We start from the raw sequence: 25,488 nt of genomic DNA, 5'->3' as shown, positions 1-25,488 counted from the left end.
AACTCAGATTCTTCTCCAGTAAATAAAACAACAACCTCTCAGTTTCTCTGTAAAACACTTAACATTAACACTGAATATAAGATGAAATAAAATAAAAGTTTAGACATCATTCAACTTTTTGCATAATTTGTTCTGGAACAAAATTATCTTAAAACATTATTATTTGAAATGTTTTCTGTGACACTAACATTATATGATTACTGTTATTTATACAACGTTAATAAAATACCTTAAATTAAAAATTAGGTATGTACGTATTCACCCTGTTTCAGTGAAATGATGAAAAATGTTAATGTCTTCTTTGGTTCATTAAAGTTGTAGCTGCAGATTTTAAACATTAACTATCATTTTATAATTGTAGTAATTGTGACTATTAAACCAGCAAAGACTGAAGTTTTAGATTAAAATATAATTTCATATTCAGAAATCATGACCTTATCTGTTGTTTCACAGTGAAATAAATGATTGTTCTCTTAAAACATTTTACAAAAATGAAATATAGATATGTAAAAAGAGAATTTTATGGGTCTATATTATTTGTAAATGTGTGTGGAGAGTAAAACTGTATCTCAGTAAACATGTGAACTAAAATATGTGAATGTGTCCAGAAATCTCTAAATATTTATCAGATATGAACATGTGAAAAAGAATCTGAAGGTATTTAGTCATAAACTGAATGTAAATGACTTTTTATTAACGAGTTAAAGTGTATTTAGCTTCAACAGACTCCTGCTGCATAATACCAGACTGTATCACTCTGCTGTCATTGTGCTTCAGTAGCTGTAGAGTCGACTCACCACCAGGCAGAAGCATCTGTTGATTTAAATCTTGACATTACTGGACAGTAGTTGTTGCAGTTTAGCTGCAGCAGTGTAAGTCTATGTTAGCTAGCTAGTGCTACTTAATGTCTCAGTGAAACATAAACCTCTAAGCTGCATGTTCAGCTGGTTGGATAATATCTTGTTTTACCAAAGTTTATCAATACTAGTGATGACAACAACTATCATAAAGTGAAGATGTTAATCCAGAGTCCATCATAGACTTGTACTTGTGATCCTCGGCTCAGGATGTAGAAAACCTGGACTATGGACAGATTTCCACACACATGTGCAGATCTCAGGTACGGCAGGAGTGTAGCAAAAGTCACCTGTAAAAAGCCTAAAGTGGAGCGACAGGACAGTGATTGAAACATCCTTCCTACTGAGGATCAACACGTCTCAGAAACAGGAGGATGCTACAACAACATGACCCTCCTCACTACTGGGACCAAAACCAACCTCTGAGCTGTGTAGCCGAGCAGGAGGAAACTGCTCATAAGATCGATGCTAATATCACTGTGTCTGCTGAGAGTCATCTCACTGCTGCTTTAATCTGTCAATCATTTTAGATTTTAGGAGCATGCACACCTTTAGTTGTTCTCTTTGTGTAGGTTATAATGTCTGTACATGATTTACAGTTACATTCTGAGTCTTACATTAACTTCTTTTTATCTGTTTCAGGTTCCTCCACTGGACTGGTTGTTAGTCTTGCAGTTTTTGGTGCTGCTGTTTTTCTTGGAGTTGGGTGTTGCATCATATGAAAAAGAAGTAAGAAAGATATGTTTAAATAATGTATTATACCAACATATTCATAATGAGCAGACGACACAACAAATTCTTTATATCTATCTCATGTTTAGAGTCTTGACATTTGTTTTGATCATCTCAGACATACGACCACCACTGAGTCAATATTACCTATGATTGAGTACATTAAAATTAATCACATGAATTTATTTCCGTATTTTTTCATTTTAAAATTTCTGAATATCATTCAGTTCCATCAATGTTTTCTGATTGAATCAGTACAAACATTTTAAATGGAGAGATTGAATTTTACATTTCAAGACAGTAAATCATGTAAATAATATTTTATTTTGTTTTTTATTATCAAACAATAAGGGGATCACACAATGACAAACAAACACATTATAACAAGATAATTATGTCTTACATGTGTTTTAATTCAAACATATCAGTCAGATGGACTCAATGTAGTTCATGTGTTTTAACTGGATTAACATTAACTGGAGAACTTGTGTTTTCAAAGTTCGGATTTTCTTTAATATAATTGTGTTTTCTCTCCTGCAGGCAGAAGATAATTAAGAAGAAACCAGTCCACATAATCAACAGGAGGTTTTCTAGCTTGACGTGTGCCTCGATGTTGGCTGCTGAAGTGTGTGTGTGCTGTTGTATCTTGATTTTTGTGAGGACCAGTTTCAGTTTTAGACCAAAAGAGTGAAGAAAAAACCACCAAAGGATGGTTTTTAAGTTGAGGCCTGGTTTTAGATTTAAAGATAGAAATAGACGACTGTATAAACCTGTTAACTGAAAGATTAAACTTCCTGTCTGACTGCAGCAGGACCAGGAGGAGGCAGTGTAGCAACAACATGATATCAAATATAAAAGACTAAAATACCTCAAACAGAGGACAGAACAGTTTCAGCTGCAAGAACTATAAACTTGTTTTTTCATAACTACAATCCCAAACATTTAACTTCATCATACTTACTAAAACTATAGTAACCTCACAAACATTTTGTTGGAATAATTAATGAAAAAACAAACACTGACATTAAAGGATAGACTTGAAAATATCCAAAACTAATCTTTAAATGTCATTTTGGGCTTTAAAAATAAACAGAGTGAAAAATAAAAAATGTGATAATGAGGCAGCAAAGCAGGATAATCAAACAATCATTGAAATAAAACAATAAAAGAAACAACAGAATTAAAATGGGCCAAGTTAAAAGGACCAAACTAGGAGAAGGTCTTGTGATGAAAGTGAGTTTTTAGGGATTTAAAAGATCATATTGATTTATGTTCTGATTTTTAAGGGTCTCAGACCAATAAAAGTTCAGTCATCCTGGACAATCAGCTGACTTGATGGAAACAACCAGGAGACTCCTGACTGAGGATTTCAGGCTGCAACTCAGAAGAGATTAAAACATTTATAATGTCACTTGTAGCTTGACTATTATAACATTATTAAGAAATATCAATGAATAATGAGAACTGTTAAATTCAGGATCTACGACATTTTATCTGTGATCCTCAGCTGAAATAAACAACCATCGTAGTCACTCGGACTTTAAAAGATAAAGTTGAAATGTGGTCTGGTTTGATCCCTGCTGCTCCTGTCATCATGTCAAAGTGTCTTTGAGCAAAACTCTGAACCCCAAATTACTGCTGATGTTTAGACCAGCAGCCTGCATGGTAGCTCACTGCCATCAGTGTGTTTGTGAGTGTTGACGGATGAATGAGAGGAAAATTTGGATAAAATTGTTATATAAATTCAGACCCTTTAGCCTGCTGTTGTGCTTTGAATAAATGTGAATATTTTGCAGCTAAAATTAAATAAAATGTTACTTTTTAAAATTTGATTTATATTTTTTAATGTGCTCAGCCAGAATCAGTCAGGTACAGTTTCATACTGAACTATAAACTGTTGACTATGATATTTAAATTGTGCTGAAAGTTCATGTATGTTCATGTTAACTGATGATGCACTTTTAATTTCGGGCAGTTCCTTGTCATTTTATTCAAACGTTTGAATAAAACATAAAAAATGTCAAACTGTATGTTGTGACTGATTTTAATGTTTCTGTCTCTTCAAACTTTAATAAGAGAAAGAAAAGTGATGATACTGTATTAGCTGGATTTTAACACACAGCATTTGTTTTTGATGAAGACTTTGAGGATAAAAACACTGAATGAAACTATGAAGCAGATACAAAGTATTTAAAACTGCTTCTAACAAACAGACAGTTGACCAGCCTGATAAATGATGAATATAGCTGAAAATTTATTGTGTTCATAGTTTTTTTTTAAATTCCTGACATTGTAGAAAACCTTAACACAGACATTTTATGCATTTATTAGATAGTGATTAGTGATGGTGATAAAACCTGTGTTGTCTGTTATTCATAGTCGGCATCTTAACCCCTGAACCACAGAACCAGGTGTCTTTTCTCTCTATGTATGAACAGATCCTACAGTTTTGTGGTCCTACCTGCTTTTGGCAGCACCTTGATGTCTTTTCTCTGATCTACAGGACACTTTTCCCTCCAACTTATTACACTCTACAATAGTGAACTGCCTACATGATTTCAGATGTTTTATGTAAAGCACTTTGAATTTCCTTGTTTAAAGGTGTTATACAAAGAAATGTGCCTTGCTTTTGGGATTTGAAGGCAGATAATCTCTGTTTTGTATTTAAACTGTTCATAGCTGATAATCAACACCAATATTCAGTTGACTCTAAATTTAAAGGAAAGTGAGGATCTGTTTGTTTTGTCCTCTGAAACATCATCATGTGACTGCAGTGACACGTACTTTGGCCTTTACAAGACTAACTTTACCAAGACGTCTAATCACAGGCGCTTTGTTTTTAATCTCACATTTAATAATTAGTTTTGGTCGACCTTCTTATATAAAATATAAAAAAGTAAAAGTGAGCAGGTAAAGAAATGTATACTATGGATGAACTTCAAAAGTCAAAACAAGCAGCTGACAAGAAATGTGCCATTGTGCTGCCAAATAACTTTCATTCGTTGTCAAATATAGTTAATTTTTGGAAATGATGCTGTTATGCTGAAGAAAACACACTGAAAAGGTTTTGTTTCTCATGTCATGATAAGTACAGATCTCTGCAATCACAGAGAAAGAGGAGCATTCAGTGAACAGTAGAGATGGTAGGTTTGACTCTTTTTACTGACTCAAGTCACTATGAATCACTCACTGAGTCAGTCTGGTGAATCCATCACCGGTGAACAAACACTCATCTACTGATTACAGCCTATAACTCGGGTCCTGACTAGTACAAACAAACAAATCTCATGAAATGTTTCTCTTGGAGAACGTTGGTGATTTAAATAGAGGTGTTTGGTGGTTCAATATTTGCATTAATAGGCTGATTTGATGTTCATGTTCTGACATTAATTAAGCTTGCTTTGATAATTAGCTAACACAACGTTTTATGTAAACAAGTGAAGCAAGCTAGCTAATGGAGTGTTTGAAGGTTTGATGAAGGTTGATGCAGTGGAAAACATCATGTATGTGACTTTTGGTTTAAGAAAATGAAACTTTGCATGTTCATCTCATTATAAAGACTTGAAACATGTCTTTTGTTTAACACAGAAGTCAGAGGAAACAGCTCAGAGGAAACACTCAACCTGTTTCAGAGAGAAGAGTTAGCGAGTCAGTAAGTGTGAGTCAGAGCTTCTTAACTCAAGTTGACAGCTGAGTATCGAGTCATCCAGTCACTCACTCGCACCTGCTGAACCAATGAGTTCCACCCACTCCCTGTGATCACTGATTCACACAATTAGGCCACTGATTTGCTACCAGAAATATCAGGATGTTGACAGAACGAAAAAGGTGGAACCCCATCGCGAGGGCAGTGCATCACCCGGACAGTCTACAGCGTGCACATGCTAGAGTTATCTTGTAGTTCATCTTCAAAAAAGACAGTGGTTGCACACCAAAGGAAAGCTGTCTGAAAATGGAGAGAAGTGTTAATGAAATTGAACGAGTAGAAAGTGAAAATGTTTATTGGAGCTTTTGAGTCAAAGAAGAGTGGAAAGAAAAAAAACAGACTCAGATTGAAAAGGAAGCTACCATAGAAACAAAACAGAAAAAATTAACTGAAGTCCTCAAAGTCAATGGTCAAAAGTTCACATTCACGCCAGATACTGGTGCAGTTTGCAACCACTGACTGTATATGAATAAATATGGACGACGCGTCCCCACTTCCTGCCACTTGTATGACGTTATTTGGAGCCAGAGTCTGCGCAATAGAATCAGACGGTGGGATGACAGCCTGCGGGACATGCTGCCTCAACTGTCCCGCTGTCCTGACAGACATTTGAAAGCAGCTGTCACAGCTGTCAGTCATGATGTAACAATGATGTAAATCAGGGGTTCTCAACTGGACTCACTCTGGGACCCACATTTTCCCATGATCATTAAGTTGCGACCCACTTTTATAGAATTCAGCGGTACAGTGGCATGGTTTTCAGCTTGTCCGCTGCTGATTGATCCAGCACCTCTTACCATGTCCATGGCGGCAGGTAAAATAAGCTCTTCAGCTCTTGGCCTTCGCAGCACGATGACCTACGTGGTAAGATGTCCGGAGAGCTTGTTCTTGTTTGGAGCAAGACGCTGTCAGACACGTCTGTGATGTCCTTAGCTCCTGGAGTCGTCTTTGAAAAAACTCCTGACTTTTCTTTGCATGCGGGATGTTTTGTTTCTAAATGGCTCTTCAGTTTGGATGGTTTCATACTCTCAGTTGCAAGCATTTCACTACATATCACACACTGGGGTTTCTGTCCCTTTTTATCCTCAATGTATGAAAATGCACATTTTAAATACTCCAGGTCATATTTGCGCTTCATCATCTTGTCTCCGAACATCAACACAAACTTAAAGTGAACATCAATCAAATGATGGTTACAAAATATTCAAAAATATTTGTCAAAATAAAAGACAAGTCCAACATCAGATGTGCATTAAATATTATTTATTTATTTATGACCAGCTGTCCGTGACCCACCCAGAACGGGTCTGCAACCGACTTTTGGGTCACGACCCACCAGATGAGAATCACTGATGTAAATGACAGAAACCATTTTTGGGAAAAATTTATGTGATGTGTACTTTGATTTTTTAGTTTAGCTCATGTCCCATCTGCTAACATGGTGGGGGCGGGACTTATGACCCATACTGCAGCAGCCACCAGGGGGTGATCGAGATGTTTTGGTTTCACTTTTGGGGAGCTGTCATGATGTCCATCTTTAATACAATCATTGATTGCAACGTCTTACGTCTTACAACCATGGGTGTACAAAGAGAACCTTTCAACTTTCAACCTTTCAAAAAGGCTGAAAAGGCTGCACCATTACTGGAGTCCAGCTCCAAGTTGGTGATGTATTCCCACCACCAGGTGGTGCCATTGGGCATGACAAAGCTAAAGTGTGAGTATAACACTCAAGTGCTTGAGTTGAAATTCTAGAGAATGGAAACAAAGTTCCCTGCTTTCTTAGGAAGAGATTCCTGCACACAAATTGTAATTAGGGCCTGAGCCCAAAGGGTATTTCGTGTGTTTGTTTCTTTAGTATTATGGGACATCAGACCTAAATTTGACCCCCTAAACATGCTCAAAAACTCACCAAATTTGGCACGCACATCAAGTGAAAAATTTGATAAAATGTCTAACTTAACCCCCAAAGTGCCAAAATGTGCTCTCTAGCGCCACCTATGTAACTAAAATGGTCGCCATGGCCCATAGGAATGTCGTAGAGAGATCAAACCAAAACCGACTTATTTGTCTCATCAAGACCTGCAAATCATACACTGACAGCCCTGATCAACAGATGCAGGTGCGGCCTAAAATTTCACTCACAGCTAACTTTTTCCTGATTAAAATTTGGTCCTTAGACACAAGTGGTTGACTTACATACAAAAGGAGGGCAATTAATGTGAGATGGATTAAAAGATTAATTGATGTTTTTTTGTTGATTATCACAATTTGTGCTTATGCTAATTGTATGCTAATGCTATTCAACTATCCTTAACTTTCTTTTACTCTGCTCATGTTATCTGTTAGCCATGTTAGCATGCTAGCTGTTTGCATTTGTGTAATTCTGAGACTGGATTTTAATGCGTGTGTCTCTGTGTGTGTGCGTGTATGTGTGTGTTTTATTAAGCTTAATCTGTGATGTACTTTGAGTTGTGTGTTTCTGGCTTGTCCACCATTGCTGAACTGTGAGAAGTTGTGTTGGCTGGCTTCTGTGTATTGAGTCAGCAATTTTTTAAGTGGGATGATAGTTAAGAAGGTTGTCTTGTTTCTGTGAGGGGAAATATCCTTTTCAGTGGCTTCAGATGTGAATTGGTGTATTAAGGATGTTTAGGGAGAAATATTTTTTTGTTCTTTATTTACTGTGCTTATGGCTTTTATTCAATTAGCATGACATACTCATATGCTAATCTTATGCTAATGTTGAAGAGGATAAAGGTTGGCTACGTTAGCCTGCTAGCCATTAGCCTTTGTCCCAGGTTGTGACTGAGAGACTGCATTGCATGTAATTCTCTGTCTATTGTGTGTGTGTGTGATTTAGTGTAATCTGTGATGTAGATTCAGTTGTGTGTTTCTAGTTTGTCTACCATTGCTGAACTGTGAGAAGTTGTGTTGGCTGTGTGTTGAGTCAGCAATTTTTTAAATGGGATGATAGTTTATTAGTTAGCCATGCTATTAAAGAAAGTTGTCTTGTTTCTGTGAGGGGAAAAATCATTTTCAGTAGCTTCAGATGTGAATTGGTGTATTAAGGATTTTTAGGGTGAATTGTTTTTTCTATTTATCCTGTGCTTATGGCTTTTATTCAATTCACATGGCATGCTCATATGCTTAACATATGCTAATTTGCAGATGCTAAAAGTTGGCTGAGTTACCTGGTGTGACTGATACACTGCATTGCATATAATTGCCTATCAAACAACATTCAAAATCATGCAGGAAAAACCTAACCCAAAACCTGTTTCTGCAAGGACGTTTATTTGTAAATTAGAATGAATGAGAATGAGAATGATCCTGGTTCAGAAAACAAGCCAGTCTGTATGTGGTTTGATGGTGATGATTTGATGCCAAAAGAGAGGGCACAGTATATTCTGAAAGATGTTAAGACAGCTGTTAAGAGAGCTGAGGAAGATTAAGTGGGTTATACGAGTGTAGAGCAGTTGTTTTGGACTCTGGGCATCAATCAGGAGATCTTTGAAGACGCTTATAGGAGAATGGAAAGAAAGACCAAGGTGGTTTATAGGAGAGGGGTGAACAAGGTTTGGGTGAATCAGTATAGTAAGCAGTGCTGGAATGCCAACATGGACATTAGCTTTGTCACCAACACCTACGCCGCTGTCATTTATATCATATCGTATATTACGAAAGCAGAGAGAGAAATTGGCCTATTATTGATTAACACCCAAAAAGAAGCAACAAAACCAGCATGCCTAAAAGTGAGGGTTTAACTCTTAATAAGACACAGATGGCTGTATTTTATAAGGTGAGACAGTGGTGTTTGCAGAAGGTTATGGGTAAAAACCCAGAGCCTCTGCATGTGTTTCTGACAGGTGGCGCAGGGACGGGGAATTGTCATTTAATTAGAGCTATTCAGTATGAGGCAGGGAGGCTGTTGTCAACACTTTGTCATGTTGCCTCCTGTTAAGGGGAAGCCTCTGCATAAGAGTCAGGTTGGTGTGGACCTGTGGTGCCACTTTAGTGTAGTGGAGCTGAAAACAATAGTTAGGCAGAAGGATAGCTCGTTTGCAGAGTTGTTGAACAGGTTACAAGTGCGTTCCAAGAAAACCCCCATGTTAGAGAGCGACGTTGAGTTGTTAAAATCATGCGAGACAGGGGAAGAGAGCTCAGCCTTGTATACTTTCCTGACAAATATGCAAGTAAATGACCACAATTTCAATAAGTCAGTTTGTTCCTAAAACCCGAGAGATAAGCACAACTACAACATGAACACAATGACAACACTTGCACTGGGACACTGCGATGTAGCTGTTTGACTCAGACAAACCAACCTAATCCTGATCTAAATTGAACTCCACGTCAAAAACTGCCTCCACACCCTCAAAGTCATCAAACACAAACAAACTTTCTATGTCGTCTAACTGCCCCTGATCATCTTTAACACTAAAACTACACAGAATACCTTCATGATTACTGAAGTACGTGGGCATCACTGCACATTCCACATCATACTGTGTTGTTTTAACATAAACATGATCAATCAATTTCCCCTTCTCTGTAGTCTCTTGTGTGACATGCTGTTTAAATCCTTTTTGGCCCATGAATTTACAAATTGATGATCCTTTTAAAATGTTTTCATTAAAATCTCCCATTACTATAATTGTGTTACTGATTTGGTAGTTTGGTTGCTTTTCCTATTTAAAATCTAGTCTTTGTTTTTCTCTGAGGTGAATTTCCTGGTCGAAGATGCTACTGTGATGGAGCGCCTCAACCTTCAGACATCCTGACGGAATACAGAGACGTGTTCAACAGGTTGAGGTGTGAACCTGAACAGAATCGCATTCAGATTGATCCAGCAGGAGCTCCAGTTATTTACCCACCCAGAAAAGTGCCATTAGCACCGAAAGACAAAATCAAAAGTGAACTGGAAAGGATGGAGACACTTGGTTGAAAAACAGACAGAACCCATTGACTGGGTTAACAGCTTGGTCAGTGTCCAAAAGCCAAACAAAAAAACAAGAATCTGCATTAATCCCCAAGACATCAACAAAGCCACAAAGAGGGAACATTATCACCTGCAGACAGTAGAGGAGGATGTGGCAGAGATACCAAATGCAAAGTTCTTTTCAGTATTGGACACAAACCATTCTGGCAAATACAACTAGATGAGGACAGTTCTAAGTTATGTACCTTTAACACACCATTCAGTAGATACTGATTCAAATGGCTTCATTTTGGTATCTAATCAGCTCTGGAGGTTTTCCAGAAATGCATTGCTCAGAGACTGGAGGACTTGGGAGGAGTTGTGAATGTCATTGATGGACATTCTGATGTAGGTGCAGACAATGAACAACATGACAAAAGGCAGAGACAGTTTCTTGACAGAATAAGGAACATCAATCTCCAGCTGAACAAAGACAAACACAAGATCAGAATAACAGAGATTAAATATATTGGACACATTCTGAGTTCAGAGGTCCTGAAACCAGACCAAGAAAAGGTCAAAGCAGTAATGGACATGCCACGACCACATGACAAAGCTGCACTGATGAGGTTCTTCGGCATGGTGCGGTACCTCTCATAGTTCATCCCAAACCTGCCTGATGTGAGTTCACCACTCAGAAAGTTGTGTGGCAGTGGGAAGCACAGCAGCAACACAGCTTTGAACAACTGAAGAAACTGGTGAGCAATGCCCCAAGGCTCAAGCTTTGTATATTTTTAATCATTTTATTTCATGTTTGATTTTTGTTATATCTTACTCCTTAGACACATGCCAGATTTTTGATGGTTGATTTGCCTTGTTGTTTGTAAATTCATGGTTCAATAAAGCATAAAAAAGGGAGATTGATCAAAATCAATCAAAAATGTTTTTAACCTCACTTTAAACTCATAGGCTATGATTTTGTAGTTTATGACTTTAATATATTCTATTAAAAAAAAAAATATATATATATATATATATATATATATAATCATTAATTATTTATTTCCATGTATTTATTTATTGTTTTAATATGCTATTTATGAGTATTTATTGTTTGATTAGTTATATATTGCAATACTGAATACTGTTGTCTTTGCATCCTCCAGTCAACTGAATCTAGAGGGTGAAGATTATAAACACTGAATATGCAGCCTGTCAGATGTGAGTAAATGTTGCTTTGTCTCACAGATCAGAGGACAAATAAATGTAGATCTGCTCCTCAGGTTTTTGTCTGGATTGTGGCTGATAGTCACTAATTCCTGCACATTAAATCATTGTGCTTATATATAATAAATGAGACAGCAGTGATAATAGGTTGTTGTTTTGCAGGGAGGACTCTAAACCACACTGCTTCCTACAGGTGTTCTTGTTGATCAGATGAGATAAAAATCTAAATATTTATCACAGAAAAGTGTATAAATTAATTATTTGTGTTAACTGACTTCTAATTATGGACTGTTATGTGATAATTCCCCATGTGATGTTGTTTTAACTTCTATACTCAGCAATGTGGCGCCCTCTACTGTCTAACAATGAAACTTTCTCTATTCAGTGAAACCTGAAATATAATGGCTCATGTTAAATACATTCACACTTTCTTATTAACCTTTAACTATTCAGGATAGACTAGAGAACCACTGTTCTGTCTCTCAGTAACACTCATTCACACAGTCTTATCTATCTATCTATCTATCTATCTATCTATCTATCTATCTATCTATCACTCAGCACCAAGGAGAACGTTCAGTTTAAGCTGTTTGACTGAAAGAAAGATGATCGGACGGAGGTGTTCCTGTATGATGGAGGCATTCATTACAATAATGGTCGTTTGGGTCAAGATGAGCAGTTCAAAGGACGAGTCTCACATTTTCCAGAAGAATTGAAACTGATGACAGTGGAGTCTACACCTGTGTTTTTCCACGTCTTCAGCCAAGACAAATATTCCACATCAAGCTTGTTGGTGAGTGCTTTCATAAAACAGTTCATCTCAGTTCAGTAATGAAAATGTTTGCTCTCAAGCTGTCATTTTGGACCAAGTTTGACTGCATCTGTTGTTTGTTTGTTTTTTTGTTTTTTGTAAGTTAAACAACATGACTTAAGAATTTATTTGACTATCAGAATTTTAATTTTAACACTAAAGAATTATTTGTTTTTGTCACACTGGCAATTATGAAAGATTTAAAAGGAAAAGTTTTGTATTTTGGGAAATATGCTTATTTGCTTTGTTGATGAGAGTTATATGAGGAGACTTTCATGTCTTTACATTAGATATTGTATGTAACGGGAGCCAGCAGCTACTTAGCTTAGCTTAGCATGAAGACTGGAAACAAGGGGAAACAGCTAGCCTGATTCTGTCCAAAGGTAATTAAATCCACTCACTAGCACCTCTAAAGCTCATTACTTTACATGTTATATTGTGCTTGTTTAATTTAAGCATCTCACAATAACTGAAGCCATAAGTTGTGGTTTTTATGGGGGTTACGTTATGTATGACTATCTCTTGGCTGGGTGCAGTGACTTCCTAGAGCCTCTGGTGGTTGCCTGGCAACTAGAAGGCTATAACAAGACTACAGGAAACGTATTTCCCAAAATGTCACATGATTTCATTAATTTTACAATAAAAACTTGCTGTTGGTGAACGAAGCCAAGATGTTGATAAACCTATCGTTGTAACTGTAACTATTGCTTGTTTTAATGAAAAAATGAATTGCTCAGCCTTGTTTTTTTTTTTTTATTAATCACCTTCAAGGAAATGTGTGGCAGTTAAAAAGAACATGTGCCCTATGTCTAAGTTTTCTGTCACTGATCTCTACATTTGCAACATGTGTGCTAAAGCTTTGTGTCCCTTGTGTGGTACAAACTATTTAGTTTTTGGTTTGAAACTTGTGCATTCTTTTTTACGGCAATAAAGTAATGTAAAATAAAAAATAAAGTTAAATTAAAATACATCCTTTGTGTCATTAAGGCTTAATAATGCTGCTGTGCTGGGTAATATTTCTTCAACCTTTCTGTAACACTTTACTTTAACCCCTGCCTATTTAGCAGAATTCAAACTTTTGATAAATGGTTTATAAAACACTTTATTGTAGTTGTTCACAGATATGTGTTTATTAATGTTGGCGACTGATGGGTACGAGCAGGTCTGTTCCAGTCTGGGTCAGTTGGTTTTGATAGTCGGCAGATAAAATCATACATATCATATACAATCATACATATGTAGAGATTTTAATCTGAAGTCTTCAGTTGTAGTTGCTGCCAGTCGTTCTGCTTAAGGTTTTTTCTATATGGCATTTTTTACATATGGCATAGGTGCCTGATGTCAAACATCAACATCAGTGTGACATACTGGTGAATAAACAAAAGCAGAAAAATCAGTGGTGTGAGAGCACTGGACAACTGAAATAGAGGAAAAGCTGAATGAGCTGTACAGAGAACGAATGTCTCGACAATATCAAATCAAAGAGCTACACAGCCAACCAGAACCTGAAGTTAGCTTTGTTTTTATAAACGTCACTCACCTCCAGTTACAGAGCACATTACCCACTCGTCTCCATCCAGGATCTCACCCAAACTTTTTGCCTTTTCAGCACAAATTTCACTGTATATAAATAATACATCCATGATATGAACAGTACAAGTGACTGGTTGCCGTGCTGTCCATGTTTGTTTTGGTACATTATGAATGCGTCATAGTTGGAGTTCTCAGGTGGTTACTGAACAGTGGTTCAGTGTGTTATCTGTGTGGTTACTCAGTTGTTAGATTTATGCCTCTTCTGGCTGTCAGAGACTAAAAACATAGTGGCCAGGGTCGCTGCTAACCATTTGGAGGCCCTAAGCATAATTGGTCATGGGGGCCCTGAGTCCAGTCTGCACTGTAAAACCCGATAAGTTAATATAACTTAAAATAATTGTTGAAACAGATTACATCGGAAAATTTTAAGTGATAATTATTCCATTTTCTAAGTTAAAGAAACATACTTGTTCAAGTAGTTTTTACTAAGTAATTTCTAGTCACACATACTCAATATTTTAAGTTACATAAACTTTCTTACTTACATCATTATTACTCAGTATTTTGTTTTCAGACTACTAATAAAAATCAAGTATAGCTAACCGTAAAATTTTTGTTACTTAACCAGAAAATGTTTAATTTCTTGGTAAAGCTATTTTCACTTTATGTGAACTTAACTTGTTTAAGTTCAACAAAGTTGTACAATCCTCCCTATACTTAAATATTTCACTTGAAATTTTAACTCAAAATTCCATGTGAAGCAACTTAATTTTTTTTTTGAAACTGATTACATCAATTGTATTAAGTAGATTTGACTAAAAAATACAAACATATTTTGAGTAAACATTAAAAACACATTAACACAGATGATTCAAATGCAAGTTACTATTTTATTTAGTAACCAAAAACATTTTACACTGAAATTAGCACGATAACACCTTCAAAAACAGTGCAGGGGCCTTTGGGAAATTACTTTTTTCCCCAAACTATAGAAGTGGACAATATGTATATACTCCTATAATGGTACATGCCAATTTTTATCATGATATTAATATACAATCGTGGCAAGTTAAAAACATTTTTGTACGTTTCCTGACAAGGAAAGGCAATTGATACCAAAATTATCCAAATATTGCCATAAACCGTTCTGTTCACCAATTTTTCAGTTTGCTTATAATGGCCGCATATTAAAAAGAGTTACATGACAATGAATATTAAGGCAATATCTCTGCTGGTTGACAACTTTCACGTTATACATCAATATCTTGCCCTATACGCTTCCATTCAGTGCAAAAACAGGAACAGTAACATTGAACAATAGTGCAAGGGCCTAACAAAATGGCCTGACAAAAGAACCACATAGTGGACAACCGCATGGTATGGGATCTTACCAGTACAGAATGAGTTTTCTTGAACATTAACACATTCAAAATTGAACAATAAAAATCTTTGAAAAACACATCTCTAAGATGTTTTAAAACAGGAACAAACTACTCCACTGCCAAAAGTTCATTTTTGAGGCTCAAGACCCTGGGTCTCATGTTTCCATCCTCCAGACCCATCAAGACTTTCTGAGTGAAGTCAAAAGTATTTGCCATGTCTTTTGGGTAATTCAGATGCAGTGCATAAATCAGTGCGAAAAGCACTACAAATGCGTCAGCGAATGTGGGAAAATCAATGACTGTTTTACCCTCGAGCATGACCGCAACCTTCTCTGGGCAGAGGTACATGGCATCTGAAGTGGCACTGATCAAGAGCCCAACCGGTAAGTCACCAATGTCTGGTTCAGACTGCGCCACCTGCAGACAACAACAGAAGGGTCACCTTAGGCCCTAGACTCCCTCAGCTATTTCTAAAGGGTGATTGCTGAAAAATATATCAGTGGCTTATCAGAAGACAAATAGCAGTAAAAAAAAAAAATTACAATCTATGAATGTGATTTGATTCACCATATGTAACATAAAATAAAAAATAAGCAATTAATCTTTCAGGGGCGAGTGTACATTTTGTTGACACATGGCATAGCAACTATGGCATTTATTAAGATAAACCTGAAACTTGGTAATATTACCATTGCTTCAAGGGCAGGATTTCAGCATTACAAAAAAAAGGTAGCACTATGGAATTTCCATGGTACTGTTTATTTTCATGTAACTATAGATTTGACTAATTTACACTGGAGTTTGCAGTCCAAGTGACAACAGTGAGAAATGGCCGCTTAATATTTAAGCATACTGAAGCAAACTGAAGCTTGGAATAGATCATGAAATTGTATATTTTGGAGAGTATGAATGATTCAGGCAAACAGAAATTGGGCTAGAACCAGTTATTAAGTTATCAAAATTATCAATATCCATACAATATGGTAAATTTGAATGGCATGTACTCAGAATTGTTTTCTCCAAGATGTGGATTTTCATTCATTCACACAGTGGCAGAGGCATTATTTTTGATTAATAAAATGAATAGACATTTATTAATCATGTTCAGTCCAGTTATTTATTATACCTCATTCCAGTCTACAAATCTTTGAATGTGTACCGTGATCGTAACCTTAACCCCCAAGAAAAACATAACATTAATTAAAGCAGGATTTATTGCATATGGAAACATCGTAATTTCAAAGACACCCATGATTGAAAAGCATATTCAACACATGCCTGTTTTCTGATTTGTGTCCATTCTATTCATATGACTTTAATTTTAATGGTAATATTCAAACTCTGAAATTTTTCAACTTGTATAATCAGTGATTTACTGGATTAGAGTAACAAAGAAATTTGACTCTTTGATCAAAATAAATATACTGACTTACATCCCATTGCTTGAGAAATCCAGAGTCGTCATCATGCAGATATGCAGGGAGAGCACGGAGAACAGCAGCACGTCTGACATGAACATCAACTTGTTCCTTGGGAGCAAGAACATATTTTTGCCTTACTATGGCTGGTAAACAGCATAGCCACACAACACTATATTAAAACAAATAGCCCTACCAAAATTCTACCAAAGATAAACCAAAATCTACTGTAACATAATTATAAAGCACCAAGAAGCTTAAACAACTTACCTGGAGGTCATACATCTGGAAGATCCGACTGAGGACTTCAGCTGCTTTCCCTGTCCGTGCAGCTTTCCTCCTGAACAAGCGCTGAAGACGTGGGGCATGTCGATCCAACTCAGCATAGAAGCAGTTCTTTAGGTTGATGTTTGAGATTCTGTGAAACTCAGCACAGATCTGCAAAAACATAAAATGACTTAAGTCAGCGTATAGTGTGTGTTCTTTCTGAAAAGGAAAAATAAAAAACAGCAATAAAAAAATGACACTACCAACCCATGTAGGGTATGTTAATCTACATTTGAGTAAAACTATTCATGTCCTCACAGACAAAGTCATGTAAAAGAATTATATGTGATAGATCTGCTCAAATAGGTGTAGTACAAAAAATGTCTTTACTTGTGACTCCATTTTGAGTGCAGGCCAGCGTTCCAGGATCTCATCAACAGGTGGATCATCACTGACGATCTCATTGCGCCGAAGGGCAAAGGTAGTCTGCATTAACTTTCCAATCAGAGAAAGGTTCTTGTCACTCTTCTTCACTTCATCTACAATTTGCAGTCTCAGTCGTTCAAGGCTTGCAGCATTTTCACCTCTTGGGAAATTGGGAAGGAAATTCACTTCTGCCCTCTTCGGTCTTTTGATGTTGGTGTGAGGAGATGGTTTGTTTGGGTTGTTCCGGCTCCTTTTCCCAGAATTTATAGCTACCTCATGAAATCCTGCACGACTCAACTTAGTGCGGAAGTTCCCCATCTTAAACTTTAAACTATTTTTCCAACCATACCATCCCGTCTGAGATCCTGGCTCTTTCAGACAAGGATGCTTAATGACAAGTGCTTCTGCTACCATTGAAACCTCCTTATCATTGGGGTAAGCTTTGAAGCTATGCATCTTGGCAGCAAGAGTCTCAAGAATGTCATGCTTTTGTCCCCTGGACAACTTTAGAGTTTTCCCTGTTCTGTCATATGTAGCATTTCCATCACTAAGTAAGAATTCTACCTCATAGGAAAAAATGGGCACTGGAAAAACATCAGGCCATCTGTTGACCCTGTCTGGAGTCATGGCATGAGGCAATATTATCGTGTCATCTGATGCTACTGAACTGGCATCACTCTCAGACCTGATCACTTTCAGCACAGCCTTCTGTGGAAGTTCCTCAATGTCTAAAAGGGAACATAAAATGTAAAAACAAAAAATGTAACAGGCTACTTAATATATTTAAACTTTGGCTAAGTAAAAATCCTCATACATTCATAGGAAAAAAAATACAAATGGTTAGAACGGTCCTTTTATCACCAAATAAATATAACAAACAAAAGTCTATACTGGCTCTTAAGTTTAGCAGGCAAATAAGGATGTTGGGTGTTTTTCTTTTTACTTATTATGTTTTCGTCAACACTGCTAATCTTTGGAGGTCAGGTTACTGCACAAACCCTGGACACTGTGCCCTGACCTTGACCATGAGAGTGTTATTTCACACACAAATCACAAGACTAATTTTTTTTAATGATCTCTCCTTACTAAAATACATGACGTGTAGTAAAACGTTCCAGCATTACATCGGGGCAAAAACTGAATGCAAACCATTGCCTTTACTGAAACTTGCCAAAACTTGCCCGATTAAAATGGGGTCGCATGCCGCCAATTTCTGGTTGAGAAAAGAACCAGAAAACTTAAAAAGCCTGCACAAATAAATTAATGCATCACAAACGGTCCGCCTCAACGGGAAACATTAGAATAACTATTATTGTTGTGTACTCTAATAATTAACGTTAACTTTCAGTGTTTTCAACGTTTTAATTGCCTTTCACTCTTTAATTAGGCAGATATGGTTAACAGTTTTTTCAAATGCATGAAGTAACTCTAAGACACGCTAAATATTAGTTACGTTAATTAAACCCGACAAAACACGTAACTAAACTAACGAATAAAATATTAAGGCAACCACGGAAAACCATATGACCGCTTTCATTGCAGCCAGCATGGTAACAGTTAAAGTTAGCAACAATTAGCTGGTCAGGTCGAGAAACTTGCTGCATGCCACAGCACGTTTCGCTTAAAATATCGTCACAAGCAGTCCCACAGCAAGTTTACCAATCTCTCTTTCTTTCGCTTTAGGCTCTAAATATATCTAAAGAATTCACATGCAAAAAACGTTTAAGCAAACTTCTTACCTGTGCACTGCAGGGATGTAGCAGCAGTAATGGCGGACATTTCCACTTTGGCGAAGAGGCACGTACGCACGTGCGTGACGTCACGCGGATTAAGTGATTACTATCAAATTATTTGAGTACAATATATCAAAATCATTAAGGTGGTTAAGTACTGTACACTTAAAATTAAAAATTCGTTGAAATAACTCAAACATTTTGCCTTGTAATAGCTGTTTTTAATTTTTGAGGTAATACAACTCATCATTTTTAATAAGCTTATACTGTTCGGTTTTACAGTGTGAGTTGAGTCTCAAGATGGGCTCCAGTGCTCCAATCTGGCACGGTCAAAGAGCTGACATACAAATAAAAAAAGTCTACATTAAACAAAACATATTAAATTTAATGATGCACTGATTGCAATCTTATCGAGCACCTTCCCCTTTGCCCCTTGATGTCCAAAGTGCCCTTTTGTCAAGGCATATTTATTATTTTTATTTATTTATTTATTTAATAATTTATAAGCAGATCAGCAAAACTACCTGTGGGACAGGAATGACGTCACCAACAGCAGCTGATCATATTTATTCATAAAATGAAAATTACTGAATCATGAATCAATCACAAAAAACACTCTTGTGACTTTCTTCTCTTTTCTCCATAAGTCAAAAGGCTTCTTTCTTCTCCGTTTCAGTTCGTCTCAGCTTCTTCAGGAAAATATGACACCGCACAGCTGCGTCTCCTATAAAATCACCACGTCAGATTTTCACAAACTAAATAAGCAATGTTATTTAGACATTCTGCAGGCTACAGCTGTTTTTATTGTTCCTCTATGTCGGTTCTGTTCGTCCAGTAATTAACGGGTTTAAATTGTCTATTTGTGTCTTATTCTGTGACAGCCAGACGCTGCTATAGATCTATAATCAAATGATAAAACACTGGAGCAGTTATGAGATGTTTTCCTTCCAGCTATCACTATGTATAAATTATTAAGTAACAGTGTAAAGTATTAATTAATTGTATGAATGGATTTTCGGTTTAAACTTCAGAGTTTAAACTGTTACTTAATAAGTTATATCTATTTAGAGCTGACTTCTACATATTTGACGGTTAAGGTGCTGTGCGTCATGAGTAGTTGTGTCTCCGCAACATGACGCTGAAGTGAGCGAGAACGTCCCGTTTGGTGAATTAAACTCCTCCATCCTCGGGAAGAGACAGAAGTGGGGGAAGCGACATGTTAGCGTAATGAAAAGCACCCTATGACGGCAGCAACCTCCCCAGCAACCCCTTCAACAGCTACTGTACTATGTACTCCATCAGGTAAAACATGTGTGCCTTAGGTCACACTGGTGATACTCCACATACTATGAAGTGATGATTATGAGGTACAAATGTACCACTATTGTTTTTAGTACGATGGCTGATCTGAATAACAGCTACAGTTCATATGGCTGTAAGAAGTGGTGGAGGTTATTAAAAAGAAGAGATAAATAAAAACACTGACAGAGAGCTACAGTTTGGTGGACAGTTTGATGTGTCATCACATTCAGGCTTTTCATTCGGGCTCTTTTTATATATTAGATAAAAACATCTAATTTGCCTGAATTGAGTGATAGGGTACATACAATGAAAAAAACAACGGTGGGCCTGTCCATAACTAATTTATATATTTTTTCAATTTGTGTTAAATGTAATAATGTGATAATTATGACATTTTTATCAACCTTAATTTTGGGGGCCCCCGCCTGGTACTTGAGGCCCCACATGCTCTGCGTACTCTGCGTATGCGGAGCGGTGGCACTGACTGTAACTACACAGAGTTGTTTTATGTCAGTCCTTTAACTTCCTCAGTTTGACAAAACACACACAGTATATCATGTTTGAGTCACTTCACACATGTGGTTGATGTGTTGTGTTTGTGTCTCTGACTCCAGTTTAACAGTCAAATAAAGTAGAAACACATCCGACTAAACCATCTTGCTTTTAGTTCTCCACTAATGTATCTGTGCAGACTTTGACTCGTGTGCTTTGTCAACTACTGTGAGTTTTTTTTAGTCTTGAAGGTTGAACATGAACCCTTAAAAATATGGAAATGTTGCAGATGCTGAATCAGGATCATCCGGCTGCTGAACTGTGTATTAAAAAGTGGAGTGTGGCGCCCTCTGCAGGCCCAATGTGGAGCCTCACTGACATTATAATACTCTAGATGTCATCCCCCTGGTCTTCAGCACCACTGTAAGGAAGTTATTTTTGATCAGGATTTGTCCTTTAAGTGCCACATAAAACAAATTTCAACACTTCCTTTTTCAGTTAAGTAAAATTGCAAAAATCAGACACATTCTTTCTCAAAAAGATACAGAATAGTCCACGCATGTGTTACCTCTACGCTGGATTATTGCAATTGCTCATTATCAGGCTGCCCTAACAAGTCTCTAAAGACTCTCCAGCTGGTCCAGAATGCAGCTGCACGTGTACTGACAAAAACTAGAAAAATAAATCATATTTCTCCCATTTTAGCTTCTCTGCATTGGCTTCCAAAAAAATCCAGAATATAATTTAAAATCCTTCTCCTCACCAACATATATCGGTCTGATGTGTGAGCGTCCACATACTTTTGGCCATATAGTGTATGTGAACAGGACCTAGTCATTAAATTCTAGGTCTGTCCTGCTGACAATAATCTGGATAAAGCTTTGTGAATAAACTCCATCATTCTGTTTGTTTGTCCAACAGTTAAACACATGAGCATCAAGCTGTGTGTCTTTCTGTCTCTTGATCCCCTTTTTGTGCAGAAACGAGGCTCCTCAGCTCTGGACTGTCTGTCGTCTCAGGACTTCCCTTCATGTATGTTCATAAACTGAAAGCCTGCAACAGTGTGATGACACATGTTGAGCATTAACTGTAAAAGATCACTTGTGTTGTGAACACTGCTGTGTATTCTGAGGAAACCTCACTGAAAAGGTTTAGTTTCTGTTGATAAAGTGCAGGTCAAATCAATCAATCAATCAATCAATCAATCAATCAATCAGTCAGGACTGTTCTGTGGTGTTTTCTGGCTCTGTGTTCCTTTTTGTTTCTTACACAGTTATAGATTAATTGTGTAGAATAAAGTAGGAAGCAGTGGTATAACGACGACAGTGTTGTTGCTGCCGGAAGTTGAGAAACCAAAAGTATTTTCAGGTGAGACTGTTATTCTGTCTCGAGTCGTGAAGTCTTCGTTAAGTGGTGTTAAAGTGACTTTTAATCTTCAGACATCATCGATAACTATGAAGCTTCTTCTTCTCGTGTTTTTCTCTCTCCTGACTGGGTTTGAAGTAACGTTTGGTGATGAAAACGGTAAGAAAACTATTTATATTGATAATTAAACTGAATTATAAAGTTACGGAAATGTGTTGCTTTCACTAAAGAACTTCTTCTCAAAATTATGACTTACTGTCTCATAATTAGTAGAAAACAGGTGTTACACCGTATTCTATAACCCACAGATTCCGTGAGCAGGTTTGCATGTTTTTATCTTTTACTTTATTGAATGCTTTGTTTCTCTGCGGTGACGTCATCTTCACCTCGGAGACAATCTGATGTTCGCTCGTTCGCATCGCGTCCAGTTAGGAAAGATTCATAAGCGACAAACGCAGCCGACAGTCATTGATTTCTAATGCCAGCTGGTGATGAAGGCCTTCAGACGCCTTGGCATCACCGAGCAGCGCGATGGCAGCGCCAAGAGTTTAAATTTATACAAATTAGAAACCAATTACAGATCGAAGTTTCATTTACACAGCAACTGCTGATCATGGCGCATTCAAGTGCAGCTCGTAAACTCATAAATCTAGATTCGAACAGCCACGAAGAACAGGAAAGGTTCATATTTTTTCAAATTTTCCTTTGTTGAAATTCAAACATCTGTCATTACTTTCTTGTTCTTTCACTACAGTATTTTTTAATAATCACATAGCAAAGCAAAACCAATCGCCTGTTCAGTGATACAGATTACAATCTACAAAATTATATAAAATAATCACATCAAATTGTTAGCAGCAGTTGTTATTAGCAAACGTCAGCATATTCTTCTATAACGAGTCTCTACGTATCTCTGTGATGATTTTCCATGTTGTTTTACTGCAGCATTTTTAATCACTAAATGCTAAAACCAATATATAAAAACAATATCCCACTCAGTTCTACATAAGCAGATTTAAAAAAAATTCAAATTGTTATCACTAAACTCCAGTACATTGAGTCAGACTGGAGTCGTCTCTCTTCAGTTTTTTCAATCTCAAGTCAACAAGATTTTTTGGCATGAATGTCAGATGAACAATATTCCCAAAGCATCAAGGATAATACGATTCATTAAATAAAATAAATGAATAAATAAAAGAACTGGAAAATGGCAGAAAACATTAAACTCATGTTTGTGTGTTTGTTTGTATGTATGTGGGGTTTTTTGCACTCTGATATTATTCTGTTTGTCACATTTTAAGAGGAAGTGCATCTGTGTCTCTACCTCACTGTTGTGCAGTGACCACAGACTCTTTTCTCTGTCAGTAGCCATGACTTCTTGACAGAATTCTGCATGCAGGGTCTCTATGGGATGCTTGTCCCATCTAGTGTAGTCCTGATGACTGATGGGATTACACTGTCAAATATTTTTATCCAAATTCTAATTTTCTATTTTGTAAATGTTTCTTTCAATTGCATAAAATACTCTACATGCTTTTTGTTTCAGTGCATTCACTGCAAGACCAAAGTTACCTGAGTCACTGACTCTGAGCCAGGTAATCATAGTATAAGCTGTGATCTACATGGTGTTTTCTAGTTTGAATTGATATTTGCTTTCCTGAGATTTGGGCTTCTTTTGGGAGATGATTATATTAGATTTGTTAAAGTTGACTGTCAGGGTCCAGTTCTGACAGTTGTGCTCCAGGAGGTTCAGGTGCTGCTGTAGTCCTTGTTGTGTGGGCAACAGCAACAGCAGGTCATCAGCACAGAGCAGGAAGTTAACTTCTTTATTGTTAAGGGTTAGGCCAGGTGTTCCAAACTGCTCCAACAGTACTGCTAAGTCATTAATGTAGATGTTAAACAGAGTTGGACAGTTCAGCTGTTGCCCTGAAAGACACCTCTCCTTGAGTGAAGAGATCTGTAGTTGTGTTGCCAGTTTTTACTCCACATTTATTCCTGACATACATTGACTTAATTATATCATAAAGTTTATCCCCTAAACCACTTTGGAGAATTTTATAACATGATCTCTCTTGTCAAATAGAATCAAAAGCCTTTTTAAAGATCAATGAAACCTGCAAAAATGTTCCCCTTGTTTTTTTTGATGTATGTGATGATTAATCAGAGTGTAAATGTGGTCAGTAGTGCGGTGATTTGGTAAAAAGCCAATTTGTCCTTTACTCAGGACATTGTGTTCAATAAGGAAGGCCAGCATCCGGTTATTGATAATGCTGCAAAAAACCTTCCCCAGATTACTGCTGACACAGATGCCTCAGTAGTCATTAGGGTCCAATTTATCTCCACTCTTATGTATCGGGGAAATAAGCCTCCAGCTCCAGATCTCAGGAAAGCAACCTGATTGAAGAATGAGATTGAACAACTGAAGCAGAGCCTGTTTCAGCTCAGGGCTGCTGTGTTTCAGCATCTCTGTCCTGATGCCATCAGTTCAACATGCTTTCCCAGGTCTTAGTTTTTTTTATGCTATTTTCTATTTTTTTCATTGTAATTAGGTAATCAAGGGGGTTCTGATTATTTTTGATTGCTGATTCAAGGATTGTCCATTTTTCTCTAATTTGTTTCGGTTCATGATTGAGATTGTTCGGTGAAATTTGCTCACATAGTTTTTCAAAATGTTCCGTTTTATAGGGCCAGGTTGTCTTTTTGTTGTTTAAGTTGTTCCATCTCTGCCAGAACTGATTTTGATCAGTGGATTCCTCAGTTCCTCTTAGTTTCTGATCATGATGTTGTTTTTTCTTATGTTTTATTATGTGTTTGTATTCTGTGTTTCAACATAATTGTGTTGCAGGTCTGTGTTTTGTGGCTGACGGTGTTTTAAGTTGAACTGCTGTCTTATTTTTTTCTAGCATTTTTGCAGTCCTTGTTGTATCACTCCTCCTTGTTCAGTCTCTGTTTAGATGCAGAACTGTTCTCAGTAAAACCTGCTTTACTGGCTGATTTATGATAAATATTATTCATTTTAATTAACAGCCATTCACCATTCTTGCTCTTCACTTGTTTGCTCCTCGTTACTCTGTCCTTGTATTAATTTAGAATTACGAGACTGCAAAACTCACCAGGCCCATGAAAAGTAGGTATTATTCTATAGAATAGACTGATGAGAGGTGGAAAGAAGGTGCAGATGAGGTGGAGCATGTGGGTAGCTGGAAACAGAGAAACCAGGTGATTTGGGCTGGTGCAGGGAGGACTGATGTACTATATGGGATCTGAACACACACACACACACACACACACACACACATTGGAGGAAAACAAAAATTCT

General features: G+C 37.0%; 2 protein-coding genes across 2 annotated transcripts in view; one reads left to right on the top strand and one right to left on the bottom strand.

Annotated features, from left to right (window-relative positions):
- LOC137180906 (hemicentin-1-like) overlaps positions 1 to 25,488 on the top strand; it is a 164,887-nt gene that overhangs the window by 120,106 nt on the left and 19,293 nt on the right. The window lies entirely within an intron of this gene.
- On the bottom strand, positions 14,655 to 18,014 carry LOC137180904 (uncharacterized). The gene is made up of 4 exons (XM_067586180.1): positions 17,242 to 18,014; positions 16,855 to 17,022; positions 16,600 to 16,695; positions 14,655 to 15,583 (listed from the first exon to the last, which is right to left on the bottom strand). Exons 1-4 carry the CDS (start codon positions 17,902 to 17,904, stop codon positions 15,275 to 15,277), a joined length of 1,236 nt encoding a protein of 411 aa, XP_067442281.1. The 5' UTR covers positions 17,905 to 18,014; the 3' UTR covers positions 14,655 to 15,274.

The sequence above is a fragment of the Thunnus thynnus genome, chromosome 4 (assembly GCF_963924715.1).
Source record: "Thunnus thynnus chromosome 4, fThuThy2.1, whole genome shotgun sequence".
Taxonomy (NCBI): Eukaryota; Metazoa; Chordata; class Actinopteri; order Scombriformes; family Scombridae; genus Thunnus; species Thunnus thynnus.
Note: the sequence above shows the minus strand (reverse complement) of the source record. Positions and strands in the feature narration are given on the sequence as shown.

Excerpts from the sequence above, each read along its gene's own strand:
- LOC137180904 (XM_067586180.1), bottom strand. The coding sequence starts at position 17,904 with ATGACTCCAGACAGGGTCAACAGATGGCCTGATGTTTTTCCAGTGCCC. Across the intron at positions 16,696-16,854 it reads TCCAGATGTATGACCTCCAG|GAACAAGTTGATGTTCATGT; the intron begins GTAAGTTGTTTA and ends CTTGCTCCCAAG. Across the intron at positions 15,584-16,599 it reads GATTTCTCAAGCAATGGGAT|GTGGCGCAGTCTGAACCAGA; the intron begins GTAAGTCAGTAT and ends TGTTGTCTGCAG.